The sequence below is a fragment of the Haematobia irritans genome, chromosome 4 (genome assembly GCF_050003625.1).
Source record: "Haematobia irritans isolate KBUSLIRL chromosome 4, ASM5000362v1, whole genome shotgun sequence".
NCBI lineage: Eukaryota > Metazoa > Arthropoda > Insecta > Diptera > Muscidae > Haematobia > Haematobia irritans.
The window spans coordinates 104,933,701-104,959,561 of record NC_134400.1 but is presented as its reverse complement, the minus strand read 5'-3'; the positions used below and the strand labels follow the sequence as shown (position 1 = coordinate 104,959,561).

The 25,861-nt window shown below is 36.3% G+C and overlaps 2 protein-coding genes across 2 annotated transcripts; one reads left to right on the top strand and one right to left on the bottom strand.

Annotated features, from left to right (window-relative positions):
• Window positions 1-8,339: 8,339 nt before the first annotated feature.
• On the bottom strand, window positions 8,340-14,122 carry LOC142235697 (uncharacterized). Its single transcript, XM_075306957.1, has 4 exons — window positions 13,514-14,122; window positions 11,116-13,456; window positions 8,491-10,622; window positions 8,340-8,357 (listed from the first exon to the last, which is right to left on the bottom strand). Exons 1-4 carry the CDS (start codon window positions 14,120-14,122, stop codon window positions 8,340-8,342), a joined length of 5,100 nt encoding a protein of 1,699 aa, XP_075163072.1.
• Window positions 14,123-18,948: 4,826 nt separating this feature from the next.
• LOC142235696 (uncharacterized) lies at window positions 18,949-25,418 on the top strand. Its single transcript, XM_075306956.1, has 3 exons — window positions 18,949-18,988; window positions 19,037-19,732; window positions 24,721-25,418. The coding sequence occupies exons 1-3, from the start codon at window positions 18,949-18,951 to the stop codon at window positions 25,416-25,418; spliced, it is 1,434 nt and encodes a 477-aa protein (XP_075163071.1).
• The last annotated feature ends 443 nt before the right edge of the window (window positions 25,419-25,861 follow it).

Genomic DNA, 25,861 nt, shown 5'->3' with positions numbered 1-25,861 from the left:
AGTTTTGTTTTATTGGAAATATTTCCTTTTATATTTTAAACTTTTTTTACTTGTCTAAAGTGTTAACACATCCTTTTACTACTTTGCAACCTGCTTGCGGAACCGCCCTAAACAGTCGGAATGAAACTGAAAATGAAAATTGATGAATTTTTACCGCACTCACCGAAATACCGAAGCTTTTGCTTTCGGCAAACGCGGAGACACATATTTCCATAGCATAAACACAACTCTGCAATGAGATTAAAACTCCACTAACAGAGAATCAACACCAAGAGAGTGCTGCAACATTTCACCACAAAATACGAAGATGGGTTTTTCGCTTGTTCCAGCGTGCCTGTGTGTATGTGTATGTACTGAGCCAGTAAATCACTGTCATATCTAGATATGAATGACACATAAAGCAAAACCTCTATTCCAATGTTACTTTCCTTCAATACAATGTTGCTGTCATCACGGCTTTCTCACAACACCAATGTGCTCTAAGAGCACATGCTTAATGAAAGCTTATGGTTAATTCAAGTGTTGGCATTTATTTCACCATCCTAATATGGTGAATTTCGGAAACTTCTTATGGCTGTCACATTGCTTATTGTGTATATGCTGTACACCACAATACACCCAAGCATACATTTGTACATACTACCTACATGTATTCATACACGTATATGCATATAAATGGACATCTAAACATTTTCCTCTACATACATACATATATCCAAAGTACATATCCCGAAATATATAGGTATGCTATGCACCAATATAATAGTATGAAAAAAAAGGCTGAAGAATGAGTCTCAATGAAAATTTTTTTCAACAAATGATTTTATTATTTTCTTTTATTACCGTTATCAAATGGTTTCATTCATTATATTCATTGACTATGAATTTCACTTTTCTTTTTGTTTTCTGCTATCCACTGAAATTATCTTTACACACACATTAATTAATTTTCTTCTTCTTTAATAGGGATTTTTTCCTTATTAGTAATTTTTCTTTGCTCAAGATTCGTTTAACACTTTGCTAATCACTTATTTTTTTCAGTTATAAAGTTTTCCCGTTTAATTAACTGTAAAACTATCCGTTAAAACACGTCCGTAACTGCCGTTGTTACAACAGTAAATGTCAGGTGTATGTCCTTTCAATTCGCTCACCACTTCGTTTAGCTTTTTCATTTCTTTTCTCTCTGGAGTTATTTTCGCGTAGCATGTTTTCATTGTTTCTTACAGTGGTGTGGTGAGTTTCTACTTCAGACATTCTCTTGAACTAAAACCGTTATTCACAAAAGTGCAGCCAAGTTGTTTTGCTTAATCAGTCATGGTAAATGTTATATGGGTATTCCAATTGGCTAGCAGAGTTGTATTTTTGAGTTTAATTGGTAAAGTTGCCACACATATTGTGACTAACATGCAAAAAGAATTTGTGCTAATGAAATTTGTGCTAATGAGATTAAGGTAGATCGTAATGAATTTGTTAAAACAATGTTTGTATTAACTATTATAGAATTAACAACGCAAAAATGCAACTGTAGGCGAAGTTTCTTCTTCAAGGTACAAACTTAGCTTAGACACGAACCCCTCATAAAATTGATGTTTTGACTACAATCTCAAAACTAACATCCATAAACCATAGTAGAGGTGTGCGTGTGACTGAAATTTCACTCACGCACATTTACAAAGCAAACTGTTTACACACGCACGCTCACGCACGATACGTGTGAAAACCAATCCCACTCACGCACATTCACGAAATGAAAACCAGTACTCACGCACGAACTACTTTTAAAGACTCACGGTCACGCACGATTCACGACAAATTCACGAGACTCACGGCATTTTCCAAACGGAAATCAGCAGAGGTAACAAAATTCAATAATAGAATAAATATAGTTCGAGAGCTAAATTAATTTCAGTTAACATACGAGTATGAATTAAACCTTGATTTTTTTTCGTGAGCATGATTTCATGTCACGCGCACACCTCTAAACCATAGATAACAAATAAGTTTAATTGTGATGTTAGTTATCTATGCCATAAACCCAATTTTTCCTGAGAGACAGTGAAAACAGTCTTGGGAGAAAGTGGAAAGGCAGTGTTGCCAATATTGGGATTGTTTTGTTTTACCCAAATAGGGAATGTGGTTTGTTATGAAAGGAAGCGAAATTTATATGTTTTGGTAGCGTAAACGTTCCGGGGACTCAGTTTTGAGTCAATTGAAGACATTATACGTAAATAGTAAATAACAAGTAAGTAAGGTAGAAAGTCGGGCGGGCCGACTATATCATACACTAAACCACCCCTACTGAATTAGTAAACATAAGCATTTGTGGGGTAACATTGGTATAGGTTTGAGCGATAAACCGTATTTCCATATTGGAATTTTGCCTCTTTTTTTTTTATACCCTCCATCATAGGATGGGGGTATATTAACCTTGTCATTCCGTTTGTAACACATCGAAATATTGCTCTAAGACCCCATAAAGTATATATATTCTAGGTCGTGGTGAAATTCTGAGTCGATCTAAGCATGTCCGTCCGTCCGTCCGTCTGTTGAAATCACGCTAACTTCCGAACAAAACAAGCTATCGACTTGAAATTTGGCACAAGTAGTTGTTATCGATGTATGTCGGATGGTATTCAAAATGGGCCATATCGGTCCACTTTTACGTATAGCTCCCATATAAAGGAACCCTCAGATTTGGCTTGTGGAGCCTCTAACAGAAGCATATTTCATCCGATCCGGCTGAAATTTGGTATATGGTGTTGGTATATGGTCTCTAACAACCATGCAAAAATTGGTCCACATCGGTCCATAATTATATATAGCCCCCATATAAACCGATCCCCAGATTTGGCTTGCGGAGCCTAAAAGAGAAGCAAATTTCATCCGATCCGGCTGAAATTTGGTACATGATGTTGGTATATGGTCTCTAACAACCATGCAAAAATTGGTCCATATCGGTCCTTAATTATATATAGCCCCCATATAAACCGATCCCCAGATTTGGCTTGTGGAGCCTCTAAGAGAAGCATATTTCATCCGATCCGGCTGAAATTTGGTACATGGTGTTGGTATATGGTCTCTAACAATCATGCAAAAATTGGTCCACATCGGTCCATAATTATATATAGCCCCCATATAAACCGATCTCCAGATTTGGCTTGCGAAGCCTCAAAGAGAAGTAAATTGCATCCGATCCTGCTGAAATTTGGTACATGGTATTGGTATATGGTATCTAAAAACCGTGCAAAAATTGGTCCACATCGGTCCATAATTATATATAGCGCCCATATAAACCGATCCCCAGATTTGGGTTGCGAAGTCACCAAGAAAAGCAAATTTCATCCAATCCGGTTGTAATTTGGAACATGGTGTTAGTATATGATCTTTAACAACCGTGGCAGAATTGGTCCATATCGGTCCATAATTATATATAGCCCCCATATAAAACGTTCTCCAGATTTGACCTCCGGAGCCTCTTGGAGGAGCAAAATTCATCCGATCCGGTTCAAATTAGGAACGTGGTGTTAGTATATGGTCGCTAACAACCATACCAAAATTGGTCCAATCACACAAAAATTGGTCCATATCGGTTCATAATCATGGTTGCCACTAGAGCCAAAAATAATCTACCAAAATTTTATTTCTTGAGAAAATTTTGTTAAAACTTTATTCGGTTCATAATAAAATTTTCATCATTGTCAAAACTTTATTTCTATAGAAAATTTTGTCAAAATTTTATTTCTATAGAAAATTTTGTCAAAATTTTATTTCTATAGAAAATTTTGTTCAAATTTTATTCGGTTCATAATCATGGTTGCCAGTCGAGCCAAAAATAATCTACCAAGATTTTATTTCTATAGAAAATTTTGTCAAAAGTTTATTCCTATAGAAAATTTTGTTAAAATTTTATTTCTGTAGAAATTTTTGTCAAAATTTTCTTTCTATAGAAAATTTTGTCAAAATTTTTATTTCTATAGAAAATTTTGTGAAAGTTTTATTTCTATAGAAATTTTTTTTTTAAATTTTATTTCTGTAGAAAATTTTGTAAAAATGTTATGTCTACTTTGTCAAACTGAATTATAAAGGGTGATTTGTTAAGAGCTTGATAACTTTTTTTTTAAAAAAAACGCATAAAATTTGCAAAATCTCATCGGTTCTTTATTTGAAACGTTAGATTGGTCCATGACATTTACTTTTTGAAGATAATTTCATTTAAATGTTGACCGCGGCTGCGTCTTAGGTGGTCCATTCGGAAAGTCCAATTTTGGGCAACTTTTTCGAGCATTTCGGCCGGAATAGCCCGAATTTCTTCGGAAATGTTGTCTTCCAAAGCTGGAATAGTTGCTGGCTTATTTCTGTAGACTTTAGACTTGACGTAGCCCCACAAAAAATAGTCTAAAGGCGTCAAATCGCATGATCTTGGTGGCCAACTTACCGGTCCATTTCTTGAGATGAATTGTTCTCCGAAGTTTTCCCTCAAAATGGCCATAGAATCGCGAGCTGTGTGGCATGTAGCGCCATCTTGTTGAAACCACATGTCAACCAAGTTCAGTTCTTCCATTTTTGGCAACAAAAAGTTTGTTAGCATCGAACGATAGCGATCGCCATTCACCGTAACGTTGCGTCCAACAGCATCTTTGAAAAAATACGGTCCAATGATTCCACCAGCGTACAAACCACACCAAACAGTGCATTTTTCGGGATGCATGGGCAGTTCTTGAACGGCTTCTGGTTGCTCTTCACTCCAAATGCGGCAATTTTGCTTATTTACGTAGCCATTCAACCAGAAATGAGCCTCATCGCTGAACAAAATTTGTCGATAAACACATTTCGAACCGAACACTGATTTTGGTAATAAAATTCAATGATTTGCAAGCGTTGCTCGTTAGTAAGTCTATTCATGATGAAATGTCAAAGCATACTGAGCATCTTTCTCTTTGACACCATGTCTGAAATCCCACGTGATCTGTCAAATACTAATGCATGAAAATCCTAACCTCAAAAGAATCACCCTTTATACGTATTGGATCGATCTTTTTTGATTTAATATATACCACATGTGGACTTACATACAATTTAGAAGATGGTGTTAGGAGGTTTTAAGATACCTTGCCATCGGCAAGCGTTACCGCAACTTAAGTAATTCGATTCTGGATGGCAGTGTTTAGAAGAAGTTTCTACGCAATCCATGATGGAGGGTACATAAGCTTCGGCCTGGCAGAACTTACGGCCGTATAAACTTGTTTGTTGATATTTTTGTCGTCTGATATTGAAAATAGTTGTAGCTATAGTTGATTTTGCACCTATAGAGTTAGTATATAACTAATATTGAGTCCATTATTAAAAAAGAGGAAATCACTCAATTAATGTGGGTAATAAATCTAAATTCGTGAAAATCGGGCAATATTATTATGTAAAAGTTACATATAAGACTAAAACCATCGGATAATACATACAAATTTGAAACTTAAGTAGCATTGGTTAATATATAAGAGTGTTATGGCCAAATTTGGGAAAATCGAGCGAAGCATATATATGGAAGCTATATCTATATCTGAACCGATTGGGATGATATTTTCCAGGTTTGGTTGAAATCACACACGCAGAGAAAGAATATGATCACCTCAAACATGTTTCAAGAGCAAAATGTTATTTTTGTATGGTGACCATGTAACATGTTTGTCACTAAAATGTTATTTTCTCGTCAAATACAACCTGCTTGCCGAAATCAGATACATGATTTCCGAGAAAATAACATGGTTGCGAAAACCATGTTACATGGTCACCACCTAAAAATAACATTTTGCTCTTAAAACATGTTTGAGGTGATCATATTCCTTCTCAGGGTGCAGAAGGTGACCTTGTGTTAAATTTGAGTAGGATCGGTTAATAAATGAGGCCACTATGGTCAGAAATAATGTTATTAGGGACACATTTTTTAAAATCGGATGCTGCATATGTATGGGAGCTTTATCTAAATCTGAACCGATTGGGATGATATTTTACAGGTTTGGTTGATATTACAGAAGGTTACTGTGTGTGTATAGTAAGTGCTATAGAAAATTAGATTTGGCCAACTTTGAGTAAGATCTGTTGATAAATAAGGGACTTATGGCCAAATTTTGGAAAAATCGGGCATTAACATACATATTTATGGGAGCTATATACCAAATTTCATCAAAATCGGTTAATAATTGTGAACAACATATACATGGACAGACGAACGGACATACGGACGGACGGACACCAATGACTAGATCGACTTAGGAGGTGATTCTGAGTCGATCGGTATATATTTTTTTTGGGGTCTAAAATCAATTGGTAGGCACAGATCAAAGTTATTATACCCTGACCACTACACCCTTAAAAAAGTTTCGCTTTTCTAATATATGTTCCAAAAATATTTTGTAGGAAACACATATATTCTTGGATATTGCCGAAACATTATTATGTTTGTGTTATGTGAACGTATCATATGTTTGGAAGCAAACATATTATAAGCTTGAAATAATTTTCTCCCAAAGAAGATTGTGCTCAAAAACAAAAACTATTTCTGCCTAATTGCATATTCTCTCACATCTTTCGCACTTCCACGAAATTTTTTAGTTCTGTGGACCTTTTTCTGTAATACAAATAATGTTGAAGAAATTATTCAATTTTATAAATTTTTTAAATTTTACCTTTCGCCTGGACGGAGAATCGAACCGAGGACCATACAGTTTGTAAGCCATAGTGTGTTGGGCTACGTAGCTGTTATAGTAGACAATTATCGTTATAAGTTACATTTATATAGCATAGTTTGCTGCGCCCACGAACCGATGCAAACAAAACTTTATTAAACAGAAACATAAATTTGTTGATCACGTGCAGCAGGGGTTAGCATGTCCGCCTTGCATGCAAAGAGTCCTGGCTTCAATCCCTGCTCCAACCGGACACCAATTTTGTTTTTAATTTATATATAACTATATTAAATTTTTACAATAAATGTGCTTTATTAAAGACTTACAGTCAGAAAAGAACAGTGCTTGATATAAACGAAATGGACTGAGCTTTTGGATAAAATATTATTTTTATTGCAAAAATAACAATTTTGTGACAAAAAATGTTGTTGGTATAAAAGTTTGAAATTTTCGAAGAAATTCAAAAACTCTAACAAAAGAAGAAAATTGAGTATAAACAAAATAATTTTACAATATAAACATAAATTTATTAAGGCGTGAACTATTTTTTACTAGCATTTAATAACACCATTTTAAATCCATTGAATACTATTGGGGCTTTATGCTGTAGTCAGGGGGCTACGTAAGAAGAAGAGGGGCTCCAACACACTGGCTGACTATGATGATGGAGCTGGATGTGACGGGTTGCCTGTTGTTGTTGTGGACTGTATTTCTATTTCGCAGAGATCTTCTAATCTCACCAGAGCAAACGATTGGCTATAGGAGACAAGAGGGGTTACTTGTGGAATAGAATCTCACAGGGAATTCAATCCACACAAGTAAATAAACCCAAGTGGAGGAAACAAAGAAATAAAAACACCAAGAGGAGTCAATTCAATATGTAGTTTATTGGAGCTCAGGTTCCTCACCAGTAAGTTTGTAGCTTCTTCTGCGGTTGGTAAAATAAAAGTGACCCTAACTAGCTAGAGTGACTTCCCAAGAAGTCGCTATTTCTAAATTTGTATCTTTTTTAGTACATTATAATTCATTTTCATTGACATTCGTAGATCTTAGTTATTTTCAAACTGTAGATATTTTGGTAATATAAATTCAAATGGCAGTTACAAATTAAATTCAAATAAGAAAATTCAAATGTTATTAAGTATAAAGCTATAGGTTTATACATGGCGCCGGGCCTAGGATTTGGCCGAGCCGTGGCTAGCGCATAGCACCGAAGCAAGTGACCGGATTGCGTCCGATAGAACATAAGGGTCTATGGTTGGGTTGCCGCTGTTGTTCTTGTTGCCTGCTGATGACGTCTTGGGATGTTGGGTTGTTTGACGACGTGAAGTTTTATTTGTTGTCTTCCGTTTGGGTTTATTCATTCGGGTTGGATGTGATTCAATATTTTGTTGTTTTTGTTGTGCAGCTCTTCGTTTGGTTTTGGGATGAGAGGATACCGTCTTACGTTGTGGATGTAACAATGTGTGGTGATAGTTCTTGCATTTTCTACATTTGTTTTTAGATGTACATTTGGCTACCGTATGACTTTTTGCTAAGCAGTTGATGCAATATTTATGAAGCCTTACGGTACGACTTCTTTCTAGCGGCGTCATTTTTATGAACCGGGGACAAACTCGAATGCTGTGGAAGCCTTTGCATACCATGCAACGATATAGATTAGATTTCGGTATGGTGCTGTAAAATAAAAATTCGAATATTTGTTAATGGAAATGAGTTCTTCACGGACATGAAGTACGTGAAGATTGTGTTAGTAGCTTGATTGTTAGGAGTTTTCGGTGTTTAGAAAAGGTAGATGGCAAAGCTTTACAATGGGGCGACTAACGAGTCCTGTCGCAGTTCGAACGTCAACAACTCGTATGTTACCATCTGGTCCGGAATGAATTTGTTCAATTCGGCCTAATCGCCATTCACTTGGAGGCATCAAATCGTCGATTAATACTACTAAATCACCGATTTTGACATTCGAGTTCGGCTGCTTCCATTTATAGCGTTTCTGTAGTGATTTGAGGTAATCATCTTTCCACTGTACAGCGAATTGATGATGCAAAGCTTTGAGCTTTGTCCATTTATTAATTAGAGACATATTTTGGGCGAGTGGCTCTGGTAAAGACAACATGGGAGACCCTTTTAAAAAGTGACCAGGGGTGAGGGCTGTCAGATCCGATGGATCTTCTGATATCGCGCTAATGGGACGAGAATTAAGCACACCCTCTATTCGAGCCAATATCGTCGCAAATTGTTCGTAAGTAAATTTATAGGACCCAGCAATTCTCTTAAAGTGGTGCTTGAAACTTTTAACGGCTGCCTCCCAGAGGCCGCCCATATGTGGCGCATGAGGTGGAATAAAACTCCACTCAAATCCATGAGAAGCATATTTGTCCGATATATCTTTCGTAGTAGATTTTATAAATTTCGAAAATTCCCTTAAAAGTACCCTGCTGGCGCCGACAAAATTCCGCCCATTATCCGATACTACCCTTCTGGGTAGTCCTCGCCTCCCAACGAATCGAGCAAACGTGGCTTCAAAAGCTGCTGATGAGAGGTCAGAACAGGGCTCTAAATGTATGGCCTTCGTTGAGAAACACACAAATACCGACACATAACCTTTCACAATGGGAGCTTTTCGCAAGTGGGATGTTTTGAGTTCAAACGGACCCGCGAAATCGAGTCCGGTTATATGAAACGGTGGGGTAATGGTACACCTATCGAGTGGTAATGGCGCCATGATTTGTGAACATGACTTCTGTTTAAAAATAATACACACTTTGCACTTGCGGATAATGGATTTCACTCTGGGTTTTAATCTTGAAATATAGAATTCTGTCTGCACCATTCTACACATGAGCAGACAATCCGCATGAACTAGGAAATTATGTAAGTGTGAAAGGAATAGACAGCAAAGCCTAGAATTCCCGGGGAGAATTATTGGGTGGCTTTCATTGTATGGCAATGTCGAATGTGCTAGACGACCGTTCACGCGAAGTATGTCATCTTGATCTATGAAGGGATTGATTGGGATTAATGGGCTATCTTTCGGTAATGGATTTTTCAGTAAAATAGCATCATATTCCCGTTTGAAGTAATGTTTTTGGCTTAGACTTATCAATCTTTTCTTTGAGCATACGATTTCGTTGTGAGTTAAATCAATGGAAGAGTTGGTGTCAACATTGCCATTGCGACGCAGTCTGTTATAAAACCGGAAAATATAAGATACCACCCGTAAAGCTTTTGAGTAAGACGAGAATCTGTCTAGTATATCAAAAGTTTCCGAAATAACATTAAAGGCCTGAAAGTTTCTTCCTGTTTCGGGAGTGGGAACTGGATTGCTCTTTGGCCAAGTTGTTGGCGGATTTGTCAACCAAGATGGCCCATTCCACCAAAGTAAGTTATTCTGAAGATCTTGTGGTCTACAACCTCTTGTGCCCAAATCAGAAGGGTTGTCGTGTGTGGACACATGTCGCCATTGTGCTCGTGGAACAAGGGTGTGGATCTTGGATGTACGATTTGCAACATATGTTTCCCAAGACCACGGAGGTTTTGAGAGCCATCCCAGAACAATGGACGAGTCTGTCCATAGAATTATATCAGAGTCCTTGAATTCAAATAAACTGACCACATAGCTTACGAGTTTTGCAAGCAATTCTGCTCCATTTAGTTCTAATCGTGGTAAACATACTGTTTGAAGTGGAGCAACTTTGCTTTTTGCAACGAGAAGGTTTGAGTACACAACGTAGTCAGAAACTTGGACTCTAACATAGACACATGCACAATAAGCTGCCTTAGATGCGTCAGAGAATCCATGAATCTGGATTTGATCTGATGGCATGTATTGGATCCAACGAGGAATCCGCAGAGAACTCAAATGGGAAAAGTCGAAGTGCAACTGTTCCCATGACCGACGGGAATCTTCGCTAATCAAATCATCCCAACCACCGCCTTCTAGCCACAGTTGTTGCATTAATATTTTGGCTCTTATTATAATAGGTGTTATCCACCCGGCTGGGTCAAAGAGCTGAACCACCATTGATAATATTTTCCTTTTGGTTAAAGTTGAGGGACTTTGGATTGGGTTTAGGTTAGGTTAGGTTAAAGTGGCAGCCCGATTAAGATTCAGGCTCACTTAGACTATTCAGTCCATTGTGATACCACATTAACTAAAAGTACCTATTACATATGGGCACTTCTAGTTTTAACCGCTGAACCTTATTGATTATTTTTCTTTGTTGAACCAACCAGATTGTTCCAAAAACAGTAGCAGACTGCTTAAGTTAACGTTTTCCAGATCCGCCAGTAATCTGAAGCTATATGCTCCTAAAAGTTGCTTGCGCTTTACACAAAATGCAGGACACTCACACAAGAGGTGTTTAATTGATTCTTTTTAATTGATTCTTTTTCCTCCGCATCATGACAGCTCATACAATAGTCATTATACTTCGCGCCAATAGTTGGATTGGGTTTATATCATATGTAAACGAATCCGTCAACGCATTCCACTTAATACCAAGTGTTTTTGTTGAGCTTGCTTCATCGAGATGTAAAAAATCTAAATCATATAAGTCCTCTGGTGGCAAATGTTCCAAAAGTTGAGGGTCATTCGCTGTTATCTTCTTTAAGGGGAATCCTGCCGAAGATAGGGTGCTTATGAGCTGACATTGGAGTTGTTTAGTTTCAGCAATAGAATAACCACCTGAAAGAATATCATCGACGTAGGTTTCGTTACGCAATATCGATGCTACCTTTGGGAACTGCTGCTCGCAGTCAGAAGCAAGTTGTAATAACGACCGTATAGCCAGGTATGGCGCGCAGTTTAAACCGAAGGTCACGGTTTTAAGTTGGTAGTCTTTAACAGGGCTATCAGGAGATCTCTGATATACAATTCTTTGATAAGAGCGGTCATCGGGATGTACAAGTATTTGCCTGTACATTTTTTGTATATCTCCACAAAAGACAAATTTGTACCTTCTCCAATTCAAAACCGTGGAGATTAAATCGGTTTGAAGTGTTGGACCAGTTAATAAAACATCGTTTAAAGAAAATCCTGATTTGGATTTTCGGGAGGCATTAAACACAATCCTCACTTTTGTGGTCTTGTGTTCGGGTCGCACGACGGCGTGATGTGGAAGATAGAATGAGTTGAATTTCCCATTAGAAGTAATCTCGACATTCGTTGTTTCTTCCATATGCCCTAAGGAGAGGTACTCTTCTAAAACAGAATTGTATTGAGTTTGAAGATCTGTATCCTTTGACAGAGATTGCTCGATTCTTTTAAGTTGACCCAGAGCGAAAAACCGGGAAGACCCCAGATATACTGAATCTGGAAAATCTTTACTAAAAGGTAATCGTACTATGTACCGTCCGTCTTCGTTTCGGGTAGTTGTTTTCGCGTAAAGCTCTTCACAGTATTTCGCATCATCCGAAAGTGGTTTTGACTGAGGTATTTCCTCAATTTCCCAAAATTTCCGCAAAATTCTGTCCAGTGAGGGAGCGTCGCTTGTAACTACATTAGTAGTAAAAGAATGAACCGTCTCAGATTTCATGGGACCACTAAGAACCCAACCGAAAACTGTATTGTAGGCGGAGGTGTTTCCACAAACGTTTTTCTTAACCCCCTCAATGTTTATAAATCGTTCCGAATCGTTCCCCAAAACGAGATCAATTTGAGCCGCTTCATTGAAGTATGGGTCAGCTAAATCGATATCTCTAAGTTGTTGTGAGTTGGGGATCGTAAAAGATATAGCTGGTAAACGTTGAGTTACTTTGGGTAAAACAATAGCATTCACAGAGAATTTCAAATCAAACCGATAAGAATATAAGCAAATCTCACATTCTTTGTTAGCTGTTTGATTTTTACCCCCGATACCAAAGATCTCAAACTGAGCAGTTTTCGAGGGAATTTGTAAAAGTTTCATCAGTTTCTCTGACACAAAAGTTCGTTGTGAGCCGGGGTCGATAAGTGCACGTGCTGTGAATAATTCTCCCCTAATTTCAATTTGAACTAACGCAGTTCTTAGCAAAATCACTTCACCATTTGAGGCAAAATTCGAATGGACCTTTGGTACCTGTTTCGAAGTGGAAGGAATGTTATCTGAGGACCCTCTGTCGGATCTATTCGTAGAATTACTTCCCACAAAATTAAAATTTTGCGCCTTGGCTTCCGATTTATTTAAATGTAGCAACGAGTGATGCATTTTGTGACATATAAAACAAGTATTCCTACTCGTGCATTTCTGCTTTGAATGATTGGAGGAGAGACAATTGTTGCATAATTTGTTCTTAAATGCAAAATCGATTCTCTCCTGTTCCGAAAATCTTCTGAATTTTGGGCAGATACGTATCGAATGATCCGAATGGCAAAGTGGGCAAGACGAGTTCAATTTCTCTTGTGACGAGTAAGTCTGAGCGCTCTGCACGCCAGAATCTCTTGTACCATATTTATCTTTAGTAGACTTTATACTAGCCAATCTTTCAACAATCTCAAATCGATTAATTAAAAATGCATCTAGCTGAGACCACATTGGCAGCTCATTGTGGGTTTTTAGAGATTCCTCCCATAGGGAGAGAGTCTTATCAGGAAGCTTTGTGGAAATCAAGTAAATTAGAATGGGATCCCAATGATCGATATCAACCTCTAGTGTCTTCAGAGTCGCTAAACAATCATTTACAGTAGATTGGATTCTCTGTATGGATTCACTAGTTTCTGTTGTGACCGTTGGGATATTGAAAAGTATCTTCAGTTGATTGTCCACGAGCACCCGTTTATTCTCGTATCTGGACTTTAAAGCATTCCATGCCAAATCAAAGTTATCATCACAAAGTGGGTACCGTTATACTATTGCCCCAGCTGGGCCTTGTGTCTTATTCCTGAGATGATATAACTTCTGGGCTTTTGTTAGCTTTGGGTGGTTTCCGTAGACCGCCGTGAACATATCACGGAATGACGGCCACTCTTCGTACCCACCCTCAAAAATCTGGGTATCACATGGAGGAACTTTGATAAATACCCCAGGAGAATCAGTGTGTTGATCCGAAAAACTCTGACGAGGGCTTGGAAAATCATTGGGGGATATGGCCAATCGGGACGCTTCATTTCTAGGATTAGAAGAAGCCACGACCTTCGACAAGTCGAATAGTCGGGACCTTGCAACATAATAAGTTTCCAAGCAAATGTTGTAGTTCATACTTGCGTTGTCTTTGAGTTTTTTGGGGACATCTGAAGCTGGCGATAACATCACTGCTTCATATGATGTTTGAACTTTTCGCCATCTTTGCTCCAGATCATCCACTCTGACTTGAAGTAATGATTCTGTTTGTTCCAGAACATTGAGCTTCTCGATCGCAGTGCATAGTATGATCAATTGATCACAATCGAATAAAAACCTATCCTGCATGACGGGGTTTTCCTCTGACACAGACACACTATCACCCGTTGGTTCAGACATATTTCGAACTAGATTGTCACTTCCGGATAATTATAGGGAAGGGAAAGCAAGAATTTGGCACCAATAGCGCAGAATTCAAATTTTCAAAAAATTAAAATTTGCCACCCAAATCGGAGCTCGTAATGATTAAGTATGGAAATTGAAAAAAAAAAAAATGCGTGGCACACCAATATCTGTTAAAAATCCAAATCTGACCAAATTGGCCCAACGTACACCGTAATTATTGTTATAAGTACACTTGTACCCCTAAATCACAGTCGCATATTTCCCTAAAGTTAGGAGACACCTCAATATAAATGAAGATTGACTACTTATTTGAAGCACAAAAAAACCCCAATGAACATATTCCGTCGTTGAAATCAGACTTGATACGAATTTGAAACGGATATTCTTGCAAGAGAGATATTGTCCTCGTAAATAAATGAGTATAAAATCAAACCCCAAATTCCAAAAAATTGTTCCTGAACTCGATGGATTTCACTTGAAATAAACCGACATAAATTATACGTAATGTCGAGATCTAGTCACGTTATGATCTAAAGCTAACAGCCCCACGATTGGTTCGAAACCAATATCTCAATCGTGAAAGCACAAACACAATTGCCTCGGATCCGCGTGAAAATTCCAACTGCCGAGGATAATGGAAATACTTGAATATAAATCATATACTCTAGTTCAGAGAAAATCTCTAAAAAATTTTATTTCAGACAGTTCATATAGACTCCCGAGGGTGACTATAAAAATTCTGGTAAACCAATTAGAATCGTACGTAAAACAAAATGGCCCAAGAAATATTCCGAAATTCCATGCGATTCCCACGAATAAATTATAATTCCATACAGGGTTACTATGAAAAATTCGAGGTGACATTCAGTAGAATAATATCGTATAGTTTTCACAGGGTTACTATACAACCTTTGACACAAATTGAGTAAAAATAAAAATGTATAGTTTTCACAGGGTTACTATACAACCTTTTGTACAAAATTGGTAATATAACACAGTATAGTTTTCACAGGGTTACTATACAACCTTGATGTAAAATGAGCAAAATTAATGTGTATAGTTTTCACAGGGTTACTATACAACCTTTGACGTTAAATTAAGCAAAATTATACTGTATAGTTTTCACAGGGTAACTATACAACCTTCGGTTCACAAAGTCGGAATAAAAATAGTGATTGGCAGAAGCCTTCTGAGTGATTAGATAGACTAACTTACAGCTTTCTTGGGGAAGCCATTAACAGGCGATATCAGAAACGTGGTTAAACGACTTTTTAGAGTTTTCAAACATTTCGATATAAATTAACATAATTGTTATACGAAGTTAACTTTTAATAGTTGGTTTTCGAATGATCGATTTCCGTGTAAACATCATGCGAAACAATAGTTTTCCATTGACCATTAAATATATCAAATAATCATAAAAAAAGTATATTGATATCAAATTAAATTTAAACCAGCGTAACCAACTTTAGTTAGTTACCGTTCTACATTAGGGTTAGTAGTTAATGTTAGTTTATGTTTCTGTTTATATTGTGTAGAAGTAGTTATTTTTACATAAGCTTTTTTAGATTTTTTTCCCAATCGATTCATCGATAAATTCTTTCCAAAATGATGCTTCTTCTTTATGTCACTCAACTCGAGTGATGAGGTTTGTTTTTGTGGGTCGTAAGTAACTATCTCTTTTGGTATGAGTGACCCTCACTCTTATTTTAAGAGAATGTCGTTTCATATGTATATGTGTGTAAATGATAAGAGATTTTTCCCTAGCCTGTGTATGTGGCGTAAATGTTTAGAGAATATTTTGTGGTATGTTGATGTATATCCAGGTTTGATTTTAAGAGATTTTTCAAAGCATGAGTGAGTTAATGTAGAGTTGATGTAGTCGGAGAAACCTTATGGTATGTGTAACGATAACAAAATTATCTCTATTTCTCCACATTATCCAAATTCTTCTGTGTAGTTTAAGATTGATTTCTTCTTGTGATGGAAAGAAGAAGAGCAAATGTATGTGCTTATGGATTTGATATTTTGTTCAATTATCTTTCTTTTGTTTTGATAGATCTTGACATTGCATTTTTATTAGGGTGGATGTTAGTAAGTTTTAGCGAATAATCAAAATTGTGATTACCTTTTTTAATGACAATGTTGTTCAAACTCCTGTGTGGTTTAAATGATTGTTAAACGATCGCAATTTCTGTTTCGAGTTTAATTTTCATTATAATTTTATAAAAAAAATTAATTCCACATAACACAATTTGGAAAAATAGGATAAATTTGCTCAAATTTTCGATTGACAAATTTGAATTCAACATAATATAAATGCAGATTGAGATAGAGATTGCAGATTGAAATCAATTTGCGTAATTTGAATTCAACACAATATAAATTTTGCAGATTGGGATAAACTTGCGTAATCTTTTTCTTATGTTTTTTTTTATTTTTTTTTGTTGAACATGTAATCACAAAATTCAATTATGACCATTAACACATAATGATGTTGACACTTTTGCCGATTATATTTCTTATCGTGCGATTCTTGTTGATTTCTTTCACTACATCTATCCTTATGCAAAATATCCAAATTTTAGAGAGGAGTATTTGCATACAGGAACGATGGAATGAAACTCTGCAATATCACCATATAAGGGCATACAACGATGAACAACTACAGATTAGAAAAAGGTGGAGGATGTGAAGAAGAGACAAACATGATAAACCAACTAATTAATAAAGGGGGGGGGGGGGGGGGAAACTGAACCGTTAACTTTTGCATATATGCACCTATATATTACGTAATTTTTCTTCTGTATTACTTCTTAACATTTGCAAATCACTGATAACGGTTTTCACAAATGGCAGAAATTTCGCACTATGTATTTCTGTATTTTCGGACGGACTATTTATATATTTCCTTGCTTAACCATTATTACGTAACCAATATGTATGGTTGTCTTGCTTTTTAAGACACTGTTGATTTTTTCCTTTTTCGGACGAATTTTTGCTAATTTTAACGAAATTTTCGCACTATAAGGTGTTAGAGGAAGTTTCCTTCTTAAATCAATTTTTCTAATTCTCGTTCAAACTCCACACAAAATTATGCCTGGGAAAGTTTAATTTTTTCCAAAAATTTTTTTATATATTTATCTGATATTATTAAACTCCTACATCATATTAATCTTCCCACACAATTTCTTGAAGTTTGAACCACTTCAAATATTTCTCACATTTACACCAATTAACTTTTACACTACACAATAAATTACCCGCAATCAACTATTTTAGAAGCTTCGCTTACCGATACCGAGATTATACTGAGATGACCATGGGAATTATCATTCTCCTTTACCTCATTTTCCTTTGCTGTGAGATGTGTGCCTCTGCTGCTGAGTTCTCTGATACTCTCTTCGAGAGGACCATGAATACTATTGGGGCTTTATGCTGTAGTCAGGGGGCTACGTAAGAAGAAGAGGGGCTCCAACACACTGGCTGACTATGATGATGGAGCTGGATGTGACGGGTTGCCTGTTGTTGTTGTGGACTGTATTTCTATTTCGCAGAGATCTTCTAATCTCACCAGAGCAAACGATTGGCTATAGGAGACAAGAGGGGTTACTTGTGGAATAGAATCTCACAGGGAATTCAATCCACACAAGTAAATAAACCCAAGTGGAGGAAACAAAGAAATAAAAACACCAAGAGGAGTCAATTCAATATGTAGTTTATTGGAGCTCAGGTTCCTCACCAGTAAGTTTGTAGCTTCTTCTGCGGTTGGTAAAATAAAAGTGACCCTAACTAGCTAGAGTGACTTCCCAAGAAGTCGCTATTTCTAAATTTGTATCTTTTTTAGTACATTATAATTCATTTTCATTGACATTCGTAGATCTTAGTTATTTTCAAACTGTAGATATTTTGGTAATATAAATTCAAATGGCAGTTACAAATTAAATTCAAATAAGAAAATTCAAATGTTATTAAGTATAAAGCTATAGGTTTATACATCCATATTAAGTTATAATAATACAAGTTATAATACAATTTGCCAAAAAAGTTATGTTATTCTGCTTTTAGAGATTCGAGTTTTGCCGCTATAATGAAAAATAATTTCCTAATTTCCTTTCTTCCTAAATATTTTGACTTACTCGTCGTACGTTCCGATTTCTTTTGACGACCCAAGAAACAAAATTGTGTCCATAATGCCAAAATGTTAAAAAATACATGTCCACACATACTTAAATTTCTGCTCTCGAGGCAAAAACACATGCTGTTTGGCGATGACAGTAATAATTTATATATACGTATGTATATGCTAAACATTAAACGTACTTTCCATTTTACTTATTTTATTGAATCTTAGTATGCTTTTAATTTAATTGACTTGACAATAATTTTTAACTGTAGTATGCTTTGAAAATATAAATTTTTTCTTTGGATTTTCATGTTTAATTTTTTCTTGTCATTGTTGTTTGAATTGAGTTGTACGGGGAAACTGTATTGTAAGTTTCTTTTACATATTTTTTTCTTTTCTTAATTTTAACCTATTTTATTTCCTAGAATAAAACGCATTTTTGTTAAATTGAAACTGGAGTTTTATTGCTTTATGTCTCGCAGACAAACAACACCTAGGGCTGTAGAAGGAATTGTTAATTGACACTATGTCGACGATTACGTCGACTCATTCAAAACCGAGGAAGAAGCTGTGGAAGTTATTGGAGACGTTATTAGAATACACAAACATGGAGGTTTTGAGCTAAGAAAGATACAGTCGAACTCACACAAGGTAATGCATTTATATGGTGATGGAGAACTTATGGACAATATAAATGTCGAAAAGAAGGATAACAGAATACTGGGAATGTATTGGTCAGTGAAGTCTGACACATTTACATTCGTTTTGAAACTTGAATAAAGTTAATCCAGAAATCTTAACCCTTAAAAAACGTCCTACGAAAAGAGAATTGCTGAGTCTTACGATGTCAATTTTTGACCCCTTTGGATTTTTAGCTGACTTCATGATAACGGCCAAACTTTTAATGCAAAGAGTATGGAAGTTAGGAATCAATTGGGATGATGAAATAACTGACGACTTGTATCATTATTGGAAAAAATGGATACAAGAATTACAAAAAATTGAGACATTTCAAATAAATCGATGTTATTCTCCATCATTCGTTCATGACGTTGTGGATCTTCATATTTTCGTTGACGCGAGCGAAGAGGCTTTGGCCGCAGTGGCCTACTGGCGGACAGAAAATGGTAAGGAGGTAAAAGTAATGTTTGTTATGGGAAAAACTTCATGTGCCCCAAATAGATACCATACGATTCTAAAACTAGAGCTCCAAGCAGCTATAATGGGAGTTCGCTTGAAGAATAAAATAATTGCTGCCCATACAATAATGATATGCAAAGTAGTTTTTTGGAGCGATTCGAGTGCAGTTATTATGTGGATAAAATCGGACCATCGACAATATAAACAATTCGTTGCAAATCGTGTGTCTGAGATCTTGGACTCAAGTAATGTAGAACAGTGGCGATGGATATCGGGAAAAAATAATCCCGCAGATGAAGCAACTAGGTTCAAAAATGGATTTCAATATAAAGCCGACGGTAAATGGAAAAATGGACCAGGATTCCTTTGTCTTAACGAAAATCTTTGGCCCAAACAGACTTTCAATGAAGATTTGAATGAAAATACTGAAGAGCTACGAACTAAGTTTGTCTGTGTGGTCAATAAAAATTTTCTAGCAATTACACCAGATATTAATAGATTCTCGAGCTACAGGCGATTGAAGAGAAGCATGGCGTTTGTATTCAGATACATTTCAAATTTGAAAACAAGTAAGGAAAGTCTTAAGTCGGGCGGGGCCGACTATATTATACCCTGCACCACTTAGTAGATCTAAATTTTCGATACTATATCACATTCGTCAAACGTGTTGGGGGTTATATAAAGGTTTAACCCAAATACATTTAAATATCAATCGATCTGGACAGAATTTGATAGACTTCTACAAAATCTATAGACTCAAAATTTATGTCGGCTAATGCACTAGGGTGGAACACAATTTTAGTAAAAAACAAGTAAGGAAAGTATAAAGTCGGGCGGGGCCGACTATATTATACCCTGCACCACTTTGTAGATCTAAATTTTCGATGTCATATCACATCCGTCAAATGTGTTGGGGCTATATATAAAGGTTTGTCCCAAACACATACATTTAAATATCACTCGATCTGGACAGAATTTGATAGACTTCTACAAAATCTATAGACTCAAAATTTAAGTCGGCTAATGCATTAGGGTGGAACACAGTGTTAGTAAAAAACAAGTAAGGAAAGAATAAAGTCGGGCGGGGCCGACTATATTATACCCTGCACCACTTTGTAGATCTAAATTTTCGATGTCATATCACATTCGTCAAACGTGTTGGGGGTTATATAAAGGTTTAACCCTAATACATTTAAATATCAATCGATCTGGACAGAATTTGATAGACTTCTACAAAATCTATAGACTCAAAATTTATGTCGGCTAATGCACTAGGGTGGAACACAATTTTAGTAAAAAAATATGGGAAATATTTAAATCTTAAGCAATTTTAAGGAAACTTCGCAAAAGTTTATTTATGATTTATCGCTCGATATATATGTATTAGAAGTATAGGAAAATTGGAGTCATTTTTACAACTTTTCGACTAAGCAGTGGCGATTTTATAAGGAAAATGTTGGTATTTTGACCATTTTTGTCGAAATCAGAAAAACATATATATGGGAGCTATATCTAAATCTGAACCGATTTCAACCAAATTTGGCACGCATAGTTAAAATGCTAGTTCTACTCCCTGTGCAAAATTTCAACTAAATCGGAGTTAAAAATTGGCCTCTGTGGTCATATGAGTATAAATCGGGCGAAAGCTATATATGGGAGATATATTTAAATCTGAACCGATTTCAACCAAATTTGGCACGCATAGTAACAATGCTAATTCTACTCCCTGTGCAAAATTTCAACTAAATCGGAGTTAAAAATTGGCCTCTGTGGTCATATGAGTGTAAATCGGACGAAAGCTATATATGGGAGATATATCCAAATCTGAACCGATTTCAACCAAATTTGGCACGCATAGTTACAATGCTAATTCTACTCCCTATGCAAAATTTCAACTAAATCGGAGCAAAAAATTGGCCTCTATGGGCAAATGAGTGTAAATCGGGCCAAAGCTATATATGGGAGCTATATCGAAATCTAAACCGATTTGGCTGATATTTTGCAAGTTTTTCGAGACTCATAAAATATTCGGATGTACGGAAGAGGAAGATCGGTTGATATACACGCCAATTATGACCAGATCGGTGAAAAATATATATGACAGCTATATCTAAATCTGAACCGATTTTTTCCAAAATCAATAGGGATCGTCTTTGAGCCGAAACAGGACCCTGTACCAAATTTTAAATCGGACTAAAACTGCGAGCTGTACTTTGCACACAAAAATACATCAACAGACAGACAGACAGACGGACAGACAGACAGACAGACAGACGGACATCGCTAAATCGACTTAGAATTTAATTCTAAGACGATCGGTATACTAAACGATGGGTCTCAGACTTTTCCTTCTTGGCGTTACATACAAATGCACAAACTTATACCCTGTACCACAGTAGTGGTGAAGGGTATAAAGAGGTGCAAAAAAGAAGAATTAATATATGGCGAACTTTCTGCAGAAGAGGAAATGCGAGCCGAGGTATATATAATTAACAAGTATATACGGCCGTAAGTTCGGCCAGGCCGAAGCTTATGTACCCTCCATCATGGATTGCGTAGAAACTTTTTCTAAACACTGCCATCCACAATCGAATTACTTAAGTTGCGGTAACGCTTGCCGATGGCAAGGTATCTTAAAACCTCCTAACACCATCTTCTAAATTGTATGTAAGTCCATACGTGGTATATATTAAATCAAAAAAGATCGATCCAATACGTATATAATTCAGTTTGACAAAGTAGACATAAAATTTTGACAAAATTTTCTACAGAAATAAAATTTTAACAAAATTTTCTATAGAAATAAAAATTTTGACAAAATTTTCTATAGAAAGAAAATTTTGATAAAAATTTCTACAGAAATAAAATTTTAACAAAATTTTCTATAGAAATAGACTTTTGACAAAATATTCTATAGAAATAAAATCTTGGTAGATTATTTTTGGCTCGAGTGGCAACCATGATTATGAACCGAATAAAATTTGAACAAAATTTTCTATAGAAATAAAATTTTGACAATGATGAAAATTTTATTGTGAACCGAATAAAATTTTAACAAAATTTTCTCTAGAAATAAAATTTTGACAAAATTTTCTAAAGAAATAAAATTTTGACAAAATTTTCTATATAAATAAAATTTTGGTAGATTAATTTTGGCTCTAGTGGCAACCATGGTTATGAACCGATATGGACCAATTTTTGAGTGATTGGACCAATTGTTGTATGGTTGTTAGCGACCATATACTAACACCACGTTCCTAATTTGAACCGGATCGGATGAATTTTGCTCCTCCAAGAGCTCCGGAGGTCAACTCTGGAGAACGTTTTATATGGGGACTATATATAATTATGGACCGATATGGACCAATTCTGGCACGGTTGTTAAAGATCATATACTAACACCATGTTCAAAATTACAACCGGATTGGATGAAATTTGCTTCTCTTGGAGACTTCGCAAGCCAAATCTGGGGATCGGCTTATATGGGGGCTATATATAATTATGAACCGATGTGGACCAATTTTGGCATGGTTATTAGAGACCATATAACAATACCAAGTACCAAATTTCAGGCGGATCGGATGCAATTTGCTTCTCTTTGGGGCTTCGCAAGCCAAATCTGGAGATCGGTTTATATGGGTCCATATATAATTATGGACCGATGTGGACCAATTTTTGCATGGTTATTAGAGACCATATACCAACATCATGTACCAAATTTCAGCCGGATCGGATGAAATTTGCTTCTCTTTGAGGCTCCGCAAGCCAAATCTGGGGATCGGTTTATATGGGGGCTTTATATAATTATGGACCGATGTACACCAATTTTTGCATGATTTTTAGAGACCATCTACCAACACCATGTACCAAATTTCAGCCGGATCGGATGAAATATGCTTCTCTTAGAGGCTCCACAAGCCTAATCTGGGGATCGGTTTATATGGGGGCTATATATAATTATGGACCGATGTGGACCAATTTTTGCACGATTGTTAGAGAATATCTACCAACACCAAGTACCAAATTTCAGCCGGATCGGATGAAATATGCTTCTCTTAGAGGCTCCACATGCCAAATCTGGGGATCGGTTTATATGGGGGCTATATATAATTATGGACCGATGTGGACCAATTTTTGCACGATTGTTAGAGACCATCTACCAACACCATGTACCAAATTTCAGCCGGATCGGATGAAATATGCTTCTCTTAGAGGCTCCACAAGCCAAATCTGGGGATCGGTTTATATGGGGGCTATATATAATTATGGACCGATGTGGACCAATTTTTGCATGGTTCTTAGAGACCATATACCAACACCATATACCAAATTTCAGCCGGATCGGATGAAATATGCTTCTGTTAGAGGCTCCACAAGCCAAATCGGAGGGTCCCTTTATATGGGGGCTATACGTAAAAGTGGACCGATATGGCCCATTTTCAATACCATCCGACCTACATCGATAACAACCACTTGTGCCAAGTTTCAAGTCGATAGCTTGTTTCGTTCGGAAGTTAGCGTGATTTCAACAGACGGACGGACGGACGGACGGACGGACGGACGGACGGACGGACGGACGGACGGACATGCTTAGATCGACTCAGAATTTCACCACGACCCAGAATATATATACTTTATGGGGTCTTAGAGCAATATTTCGATGTGTTACAAACGGAATGACAAAGTTAATATACCCCCATCCTATGATGGAGGGTATAAAAACGCACAACAAGAAATGTTTCAAGAACACAGAAAAAAATATCACCAAACTATTTCCAATTAAAAAGTTAATTGAAGTTGAAATTTTTTTCAATTAATAAATTAATTGGTGCAATTAACTTTTTAATCAAGATATAAACATTAAGTTAATTAAGTCAATGATTGAAAATTTTAAAATTTTTAATTAAAAAGTTAATTGATACAATTAACTTTTAATCAAATTCGGAAGACTAAGTCAGTTAAAAAAACGATGAACATTTTTTTTTTAATTTTTAATTAATTTTTTTTTTTCAAACAATCAATTGTTAATCCAAATAAAAATTCTAAGCCAATTCAGAATGTAATTGAAAATAGTTACCTTTTTTTAATTAATAAATTAATTGAGTTTTGCAATCAACATCAATTAAATTTTTAATTGAATCAATTAAAAAATTAATTGATATTTGGTAATGAAATCAATTAATTTTTTAATTAAGGATTTTTATCTATGCCCAATAAAAACTTTGATTGATACTATCATTTTCGTGATTGAAGACATTTCAATTAAAAAATTAATTGGATCAATTAATTTCGTGATTGAATCAGAAAAAAATTTTTTTGTGTGAAGATTATGTCATACTTGACCGTGGTATGTCTGTACCCAAGGATAGTAATATAAGAAGCCTTAACCCCTATATGGAAGAAGGGTTAATTAGAGCAAAAGGGCGACTAGAAAATGCAAGAGTTCTTCCTATGTCCGTTCGAAGACCTATAATTCTCGCCAAGACGCACAAGCTAACAATGCTTATAGTTCAGTACTACCACCAGAAACTACATCACATTAATCGAGCAACCATCATATCCGAAATCCGACAGAAATTTTGGGTCGTATCAGTCAGAGTAGCATTGAACAAAGTGGAGAGTCGTTGCCAGTTTTGTAAAAACCGAAGATCTCAAGCGGTACAACCCCAAATGGCTCCCCTTCCTGCTGACAGGGTTACCCCTTATGTAAGGCCGTTCAGTTATTGTGGCGTAGATCTGTTTGGTCCATGTTACGTAACAATTCGTAGAAGCCGTGAAAAACGATGGGTAGCAATCTTCACTTGTCTCACAGTAAGAGCGATTCATCTTGAGATAGTAGCAAATACGTCGACTGACTCATTTTTGCTGGCCCTTCGTAATTTTATGAATAGTCGTGGTGTTCCTGTCCAGATTCGTAGTGATAATGGTACCAATTTTGTAGGGATAAATAAGGAATTGCATCATGACTCTACATTTATTGACTTCAACTCAGTAACCGAGAAATTGGGCCCCACTTGGCATTAAATGGATTTTTAATATACCTATCAATCCGAGTGCAGGAGGAGCCTGGGAAAGACTTATTCAATCGGTTAAGAAGGTGATGGTACATGTAGTAACTGAAAAAGCACCACAACTGGAAACTTTTCGAAGTCTTCTTATAGAGGCAGAAAATATTGTGAATTCGAGGCCTCTGACTCATCTTCCTATCACTATAGATGATCCAGAACCCCTTACCCCCAATCACTTCTTATTAGGTTGTTGTAACTCCACACAAACACCGTCGCCTTTCGATCCGAAAAATCTATGTCTTAGGAAGCAGTGGAAAATATTGAAAAGCCTCAAGGACTGTTGGTGGCGTCGTTGGATTCGTGAATATTTGCCAGACTTAATTCGAAGAGCAAAATGGTGTTCTTCGAAAACAACAATTAATATAGGCTCAATAGTTTATCTGATATATGCCGATGTTT

Bases quoted from the DNA above. Each gene is read 5' to 3' on its own strand.
- LOC142235697 (XM_075306957.1), bottom strand. From the start codon at position 14,122: ATGTCTGAACCAACGGGTGATAGTGTGTCTGTGTCAGAGGAAAACCCC. The intron at 13,457-13,513 runs GTATAACGGTAC...AATGCTTTAAAG, and splicing joins AAGGCCCAGCTGGGGCAATA to TCCAGATACGAGAATAAACG. The intron at 10,623-11,115 runs GTATAATGACTA...AACTGTGGCTAG, and splicing joins AATCCAACTATTGGCGCGAA to AAGGCGGTGGTTGGGATGAT.
- LOC142235696 (XM_075306956.1), top strand. From the start codon at position 18,949: ATGTCGAAAAGAAGGATAACAGAATACTGGGAATGTATTG. The intron at 18,989-19,036 runs GTCAGTGAAGTC...ACTTGAATAAAG, and splicing joins AGAATACTGGGAATGTATTG to TTAATCCAGAAATCTTAACC. The intron at 19,733-24,720 runs GTAAATGGAAAA...TTTTGTGTGAAG, and splicing joins ATTTCAATATAAAGCCGACG to ATTATGTCATACTTGACCGT.